We start from the raw sequence: 9,082 nt of genomic DNA on the forward strand, positions 1-9,082 counted from the left end.
TTCCTCTGAACTTCTCAAAAAAACAAATTAAGACCTTAGGAATCTTACTTCCACTTCCCCTCTCCCTTCACTTTCCCTCTTTTGTCCTCTCAGAATGAGAAGAACTCTACCATTTCTTCTAAACACCATCCAGAATGTGAGAATGAAACCTAAACTGATAAACTGAGACCCCTGGCTGGAGTTGAGCAGAATGACAGCAGAGACAACTGGGGCATGCCTCTAGGCAAGCTTTATTCTTTGACTCCTTTATCCAGGAAGGGGGCTGTTAGTTGCATCTCACCCAAATGGAATGCGATGGGAATTAGGGGTTTGAGTAGTTTGGAGAAGGAGCTGTCGATCTTAGCAAACATATAGCTGGTGTGTGGTGTCCATCAATTCTTGAGTGCTTGGCCATGCAGACTAGGAATTGGTCAGAACAGACTCAGAGATCCCCAGAGCTTTACAATACCAAGGTTCAGGAGGTATAGACAGTAAGGAAAAAGGCCATTTCCTTTTTCTGTCCATTTTAGGTACAGTAGACAGTTTTTTTTTTTTTTTTACTGGCTTTTAAAAAATTACCTAGGAAATGGAAAGCTTATAAATGTTCATAAATGAATTGTTGAATTGCTACCCCAAGTAGTTTCCTTACCTAGTCACCACTTAACCAGAAATACCAGAATACATGGTTCAACCAGAATTCAAACAGGCAAATAACCTGCCTGTTGCTCAAGCAACGATCAAAGTTTTAAAAAACAAAATTAAGCAAAAAAGACCTTCCCCAAACAGCATCATTACCACTTAGCCTTGTATGACCCATTCCTAAGAAAGCCACATTCCATTTCAGAAAATATGACCGCTTAAGGTACAGTTAAAACAAAGTCCTTGCCTTTAGGTGCTTACTTTCGTTTTCTTTAAATTAGCCTCTGAAATGCTTATCTTGTATTTTGTGCTGCATTCCTGAAAACTGTAACTGTTAAGGATATAGGCCTCGCTTTTCTAAAGGAGGAAGAAACAGCAGAGGTGTCTCATTTGGGATGCAGAACGTTATGACCAATGCTGGAGGTCTTCCTCTTTCTTCCTTGTTATTCAACAAGATGGGTTCTGTGGTGTCGCATGAGGTGTGAGTTAGAAATGAAAGCTGCACCACACTTCTCACATTCGTAGGGCTTCTCCCCCGTGTGGGTTCTCTGGTGCACAGTGAGGCTTGACCTCTGTCTGAAGGCCTTCCCACACTCATTACATGTGTAAGGTTTTTCTCCATTATGGATTCTCTGATGAATAAGTAGGTATGAGCTACATGTGAAGGCCTTCCCACATTCATTACACACGTAAGGAAGATCTCCACTGTGAATTCTCTGGTGGACAATAAGGCAAGAGAGCTGACTAAAGGCTTTCCCACATTCGCTGCAGTCATAAGGTTTCTCTGCAGTGTGAATTCTCTGGTGCACAATAAGGTGTGAAAAACAACTAAAGGCTTTCCCACACTCTTTACACTCATATGGCTTCTCACCAGTATGGCTTCGCTGATGTACAATAAGGTTTGCACTCTGGGTAAAGGCTTTGCCACAATCGTTACAGGCAAAGGGCTTCTCTCCAGTGTGGATCCTCTGGTGGACAATGAGGTTTGAGCTCCTAGTAAATGTTTTCCCACACTCATTACATTCATAGCATTTTTCTGTAATGTGGACTTTCTGGTGCCGAGCAAGTTGTGAGCTATAACTAAAGGCTTTCTCACATTCACTGCACTTAAAAGTTTTTTCTAAGGAGTGGATTTTTTGATGTACAGTCAGATTTGAACTCTGAGTGAAGGCTTTTCCACATTTTGAGCAAACATAAGGTTTCTGTCCAGTGTGGATTCTCTGATGCACAACAAGATTTGCACTCTGAATGAAGGCTTTCCCACACTCGTGACATTCAAAGGGTTTCTCCCCAGTGTGGATTCGCTGATGTACAACGAGGTTTGCACTCTGACTAAATCCTTTCCCACACACGCTACACGTAAAAGGCTTTTGCCCAAGCTGGGTTTTTGGATTTTTAACAGTTCCAGAATTAAGGCTGTATTTTGCCCCAGATTTCTTACATTTCTGATCTTCCTCTTCTTTGAAGCTTTTAGGTAAGTGACAGTCATTCACTATCACTTGTCTGAAATCTTTCTTTTCTCTCTTTATTCTCTGTCTCTTTAACATGCTTCCTTTTTCACAAGCTTCTCCTAACTCAGGTCCCTGAGGATCAGCTTTCTGGATTCTTCCTGATATCATGAGGGGTTTTTCAGCTTCCTCACATATCTCAGTTTTTGGAACCATTAACTGTAGGTTCTTGGTTTCAGCACCTGAACCAAGAAACAGAAAATACAAACATTAGCTTTCTCTGGCCTAGAAAAAGAATAGGATCATCAAGTCATAAAAAGAAGCGTGTGATTTCAGCACCTCCAGAAAATGGCTTCATCACATCAAAAAATTCCATCACATGTTACCTGTCCTCTGTGGGTTCTTCAGCTGGGGCTGTGCCTGCCCCGCTACCTACAGCAGAATCCACTGTCTCATGGTCTTTCCAGCACTTCCACTTACCTTCATTAGATGCTTAACCCCACTGCCTCATGCCAGGGAGGCCCAATTTCCAGACAGCATTCCTCCTGGCTGTCTGATGACTGATCTTACAATGAAGACCAGTTATGAAGGACACCAGCCTCTCCCTAGGTTTGCCTTCTTACATTACCTTAGTGTGGATTTGCTTACAACCTACCAGTTAATTAGGGAGGCTTGCTACCTGTAAGCAGAAAGATCTGGCAACTGAGGCTTCTGTGTCGAGGATGCTGGATATCAAAGAAAGGATAAGCATGGACAGAAAGGGTCACACTGGCTACCAAGACAGCCACAGCAGCCAAAAGCATACAAAACACTGCAAGGCCATGAAGCATACAGGTTAAGAACATGGATTCTAGAGCCAGACTGCCTGGTTTCAAATCTCTGCTCTGACACTAACTAGCTGCATGACTTTGGGCAACTTAACTCCTGTGTGTCTCAGTTTCCCGATCTCCCAATCAGGGATACTAACAGTATCTATCTCGAAAGGCCGTGAGTAGATTAATGGAGTTACTCTATGTCAACTACTTAGACATTGCCTGGAACACAGTGCTCTGAATGTGTGCAGCGACTTTCAGGCTGACCGATGATGCTGTGACGGGCCAGAAGGAAAGATGAACCCTTAGGCGAGGGGAGTTGCTGTGGTGACAGACAGCTACACTAGGAGAATTAAAAAATAAACCATACATAGCAAACTCTTACCCTTGTGTCATGGAAATAGCTTAGCACTGTGTCAAGGAAAGCTGACCTTGCTGAGTTATAGCATAGCCTGGTCCACGATGCCAGAAAATACCAGGAGAACATCAAAACTCCCTGAAGCTTTATGACACTGATTAGTCTCTGGATGCTTTCCATTGCTTCAGAAACTAATGGTGTCAAAAAGGAGTCCTTCTATCAGTAACACTGTAGTAGTACTTTATGTTTGTCTCCTCTCTACCCTCACCATCCTTGACCTTGAAATGTGCACCCATGTAACCCAGGTTTGGCACAGTGAACCCTTAACAAGTGTCTGTCAATTAAACCAAGCTCAGGAAATAAGGCAAGTGAAATAACGGGTAACAGGGATGAGTAGCAAGCCTGTAGAGGAGGGAAGTATTCCTACTGGTGATGTCAGCTCAGAAATGAGCAGTGGTGCTGTGAGCTTCAGGTTATAACTGCTGCAACTGCACAGGGGTGAGTCTAGCACCCATGAGAGGGAAATATCCTACAGGATGACCATCTAACCAGTGATACGAGTGGGTGGGACAAGGATGTTGGGTGGTACAAAGCAATACTGGAGGTAGGAAAACAGCCTGGTTTGATTGCCTGGTTAGGACTATGGTAATCAGAAATTCTATCACAATCATTCAGACAAGATGAGCAGTGTCAGAGAAAAGAAACACCCAAGTGGTGGATATAATAAAGCCCCAACTATGACAATAAAAATCTGAAATGCTGGCCAGGAGTGGTGGCTCATGCCTGTAATCCCTGTGGGAGACTGAGGAGGGCAGGTCACCTGAGGTTGGGAGTTTGAGACCAGCCTGGCCAACATAGTGAAACCTCGTCTCTACTAAAAATACAAAATTAGCCAGGTGTGGTGGCACATGCGTGTAGTTCCAGCTACCTGGGAGGCTGAGACAGGAGAACTGTTGAACCCAGGGGGCAGAGGCTGCAGTGAGCTGAGATCGTGCCACTGCACTCCAGCCTGGGCGACACAGAACAAGACTGTCTCAAAAAGAAACATCTGAAATGCTATACTTCTTCTGGTTACTTCTATTCCGACTGTTCTGATTAGCCACTTTTAAAAAACGTACTATTTTTCTCTCTGTAGTTTACTTGCTCTTATATCTTCTGCTTTTTTTTTTCCTGTTACCTCTACCTACTACTGCCTCTTCATCTCTCTCCTCTCCTGTTTTTGTAATTTTTGTGCGTGAAATATTTTGAATTTTTCCATATACAGTTTCATGTCTCTTCTCTTTTTCTTTTGCTGACTGCTCTGTTCACTTGATGCTCTCTACTATTCTTTATCACCTACATCCCACTTTATTCTTCTCCCATCTAAAGTCTCCTTCCTTGCTTCTTTTCACTTCCTCTTTTGCTTTAACTCCCCCATCACTGATACCTGGGCCTCCCATCCCCCAACTGGGCATCTCTCCAAGAGAAAGAGAGCCCATGAAAACTTCAGTTCACAGCTGTACTGTCTCCCAGACCTTCACTCCTACCCTCCTTCCTGGGAGATTTAGAATGTTAGGCATAAAAAATGAAGATCAATGGGAATTACTAAATGGATTAGAGCCAATCGTGGAAACAATTCCTTCTATTTGAATAATCTTATGTCAAAACCATTACAAAACCAGGTGCAACTGTAGCCTAGAAGGTTTTCATGCAAGTGATTCATCACTGAGTAAAGTAAGACCTAGGGTCTTGGCAAGTGCCCAGAGTCTAAGAAAAGAGAATTAGGGTCTATCTGGTGTAGACAAGTTCAAATCTCCTTGGGTGAAAAGATTAATCGGCAAATAATCTGAGCATATAACTTTGGCTTATTTGAAATGGTATTTTTCCTTTTTTTAAATCATGTAGGATTACATGTAGCTCTAGAGAAATTAAGTAAGTACAGAAATAATGAGAAACTAAAGCAAAAACTAATTTGTGACCAACTAGAACATAGGCATAGCCATAGTTTTGAAATCAATACTTTTCTTTCACTCTTTTTAAAAAGAGACCTGAAATGCTACATGAGCCTGACATTTTAGCTGGTGACTATATTGTGAGGTAAAAAGGGTAATTTGATTTACTAAATTTATAAGTCCAATTCATTACATTTATAAAAGCTGTGTGTTTATCAAAATCTTACTTACATGATTTGTAAGTATGCCCAGTTAGGTGTTTGGAATGTTTTAAAGAACTAAAGATATAAAATTTGTAATTATGTTTTATATAAAGAAATGTAATAAGCAGGTAGAATTAAATGTTTAAATATTTTATTTATTTTTTTAGATGGAGCCTCACTCTGTTGCCCAGGCTGGAGTACACTGGTACAATCTCGGCTTTCTGCAACCTCTGCCTCTTGGGTTCAAGTGATTCTACTGCTTCAGCTTCCAGAGTAGCTGGGACTACAGGTGCACACCACCACGGCCGGCTAATTTCTGTATTTTTAGTAGAGAAAGGGTTTCACCATGTTGGGCAGACTGGTCTCCAACTCCTGACATCAGGTGATCAGCCTGCCCCGGCTTCCCAAAGTGCTGGATTTACAGGCGTGAGCCACTGTGCCTGGCTGAAATGTTTTAAAAAATTAAATCTGTAAAATTTGAAGCTTAACTGAACATGAATTAAAGAAAAAATACAAATATCCCAGCTACTCGGGAGGCTGAGGCAGAAAAATCACTTGAGCCCGGGAGGTGGAGGTTGCGGTGAGTCAAGATCACACCATTGCACTCCAGCCTCAGCAAGAAGAGCAACAGGAGCAAAACTCCATCTCAAAAAAAAAAGAAAAAAGTTNGAAGCAGGAGAATCACTTGAATCTAAGAGGTAGATGTTGCAGTGAGTCAAGGTCACACCATTGCACTCCAGCCTGAGCAACAGGAGCAAAACCCCTTTTATACAAATATTTCTAGATGTATGGATGAAGTAAAAAAATATGCCTAATAGCTTAAAAATTGGTTTTTAAATGAATAAACTTTAATAAATTCAACGTTAGTTAAAATATGGAAACTGTAGTTAAAACTTGCTCAGATACTAAAAACCCAGTAACATCACAATTTCCAAAGTACTTTCATGTATATTATACAATTTCATTATGAAGATGAAACTGTTCTTCTTCAATTGTGTGGGAGCTAAAAAATGGGTAAGGTTGTGTCTTACTCATTTCTGCATCTCCAGCACCTATCACACTGCCTGGCACATAGGAAGGAGGGTGCCAACAAATCCTATACTTAATGAACAAACACACACAATTTGTAGAAAAGGAAATGAAGGTCCAGAGAGAGAAAGGACTTACTCAAAGCCACAGAGTTACTACAGGTAGGGCAGCAACCCCACTAAGATGTCTCTCACACGTGGAGCTCAGTGTTCCTGCCATCGCCTACTGCCATCACCATGGAAATAGTGTTGGCAGTGTTCCTGCCATCGCTATGGAAATAGCTGGCAGCACAAAATGCTAAGTCTTGGGTATGAACTCGGTCTTGAGGTAAGAGGCAAAGTAGAAAAAGGGAGGCCATCCCTGATGATGTCGAACTGTTGAGGTTAAGACTATGAATGGCTGATAAAGCAAAGAGACAGAAAGTAAGTGACACACAGGGGAATGTACCAGAGAGACTGGAACAGAAAGCAGAAGGTGGGGAACAGAAGTTGCTGAGAGTCTGGGAATAATTAAAGACGAGACAAGAAAATCTAGGCAGAGATCCTAGTCTTCCCCATAGGACTGGTTTAAGAAAGTGACTTGGTCCCCAGATGCCTGAGGAACTGGCTAGGGAGGAGAGTGGGTTCAAAGTATTCAATCTCTGGCAGACTCATAAAAAGAATATGGCTTGGCAGTCATCTGATAAGTGCTTTGAAACACAGGACTCATGGCTACTGCATTCTTGACCCTCACTTACATGTCACTCCTCCATAGGCAAGCTTCTGCCACTGCCACTGAGATATTTAGGACATAATACACTTTCCCCGAGTCCTAAGTTAGAGAGAACAAGGTGATAAGCCATCAGTAGCCTCCATGAAGACCTAGTTTTGAACATCATTATGGTTGACATAGCTGCTCAAAATCCCCTATAATTTGCACAAAGATCTATGAAAACAGAACATCTCCAGGGCATTTGCTCAAAATCACCACAAAAGTTGACTGTTCCTACCTTAGCTAGCTTTTCTTGCAGCCTCACCAACCTGTGCTAACTACAAAGCATATAAAGAGGACATGTGACTACATGTGTACACAGAGATGAAACTCACTGAACAATAAATCTCACTAAAAAGTGAATCTGGAATTCACCTATTGTATGGTAAATACATAATAGCAATAACTTAAGCATACCCTGAGAATAAGCCTGTATGGCACACACACCTGAATGCAGTTTGGAATTCAAGCAAAGGATTCTAGAAGTGGCCAACCTGGAGATCCATTCCTTATCCATTCCTCACCCCTTTCAGTGGAATGTGAGCCCTCCAGGGGATTGAGGCCCCTTGTTTTGAGCTAAATTAAGGCTACCAGGTGGAGGTCATTAGGGGGAGCGTGTTAAGTGAAAATGCTAGATAAACTGCATGCCTTTTGTAAGTGGTTGCAGTTCTCTTGACCAGCCTGTGCCGCTGGGCCATGTGGTTCTCCTATGTCCAGCCAGCTGCCATTAGACTCTCTACCCTGTACATAAACGTCTAGCAAAATTCCATGTCTTGTTTGCTGGCTCTGGGTCTCTTCTTTAGCCTCTTGAACATGGTGCCATATTGGTGTTGATAAGGTTTCAGCACAACACCTATGTTTGTCTAGTATCTTGAGCCTGTGTGCAAAATAAGCCACTTCCCATAACAAAGGCACAGGCATTTCATCATTCTCCCACCCAGCTTTCCTTGACACTTTCAACACCTCAGTACTCTGTTGCCCAACCTTGGAGACTGGATGCACACCATAGTCTCTGAAAAGATTCTGAGAAACCCCAAAGGCCAGATTCTGAATCAGAGAATTGAACCATACCTAGAAAGCTCATGGTCCCATGAGTCTCCTGTATCTCACTCTTGGTCAGAGTCCCCGGTAATGAGTAGCTGCCAAGGGGTGAAGCAGCAGGTGCCTCCTGAGTTGCTTTCAGGACTACCGCCATGTCCCAGAATATGTTCTGACCCTAGAGACAAGCAGGCACATGTTTAAGAGGGAACTGGTGGTAGGGGGTAGTATGATTAAAGTTTTGAGAATGAGAACATAATTATCTATTCCTGGAGTCCATAAAGCAATTTTTTAAAAACAGAAAAGGAAGCCAGGGTCTCCCCCAACCTCCACGGTAACTGGGCAGAGAAGCAAGCCAGCTACTCTCTTCCTTATCATTTTGATCACACCTCACTGCTTGCTCCAGAATCTACGCCTAGCTTGCCAGTGAGTATATGATAGGAGGGGAGAGCACATGGGGAGAATTTTCAGAGTGAACTTTTGTGGGATCTAAAGATCAAAGCAGCAAGGTTTTAATGATATTATTACAGAAAGGCTCTGGGGCACCTCTGCCCTCATCTGACTAGTAATGGTAAGTGGTGCGTTTGAAACATTAAGGACAGCACAGTGTACAGCCTCATGACTCAAAGTGTGGTCTGAAGCTCAGCAGCAGTAACTGCATCACCTGGAAGCTTGCCAAAAAATGCAGAATCTCAGACCATCACCTAGATGTCCTCAATCAGAATCTCAATTTTAACTATTTAAACAAGAGCCCCTAGGTGATTTTTATGCACATTAAAGTTTTAGAAGCTCTGGTTAGCATTGTCAAAACCTGACTGAAATCACCTGAAAAGTTTTAAAAAATATGGATAACACAGGTCCCATTCCCAGATTTTTTTTTTTGTTTTTTTTTTTT

General features: G+C 42.3%; 1 protein-coding gene across 3 annotated transcripts in view; it reads right to left on the minus strand.

Annotated features, from left to right (window-relative positions):
- Positions 1-207: 207 nt before the first annotated feature.
- Positions 208-9,082, minus strand: part of ZNF35 (zinc finger protein 35) — a 12,332-nt gene continuing 3,457 nt past the window's right edge. For all 3 annotated transcript variants that reach the window (XM_017522212.2, XM_037732771.1, XM_037732800.1), the window contains 2 exons: positions 8,221-8,365; positions 208-2,308 (listed from right to left, as the gene is read on the minus strand). In XM_017522212.2, coding sequence (XP_017377701.1) covers positions 1,062-2,308; positions 8,221-8,365 — 1,392 coding nt within the window. In that variant the 3' untranslated portion in view covers positions 208-1,061. The remainder of the gene's footprint in view (positions 2,309-8,220; positions 8,366-9,082) is intronic.

The sequence above is a fragment of the Cebus imitator genome, unplaced genomic scaffold, assembly GCF_001604975.1.
Source record: "Cebus imitator isolate Cc_AM_T3 unplaced genomic scaffold, Cebus_imitator-1.0 Scaffold0, whole genome shotgun sequence".
Lineage (NCBI taxonomy): Eukaryota > Metazoa > Chordata > Mammalia > Primates > Cebidae > Cebus > Cebus imitator.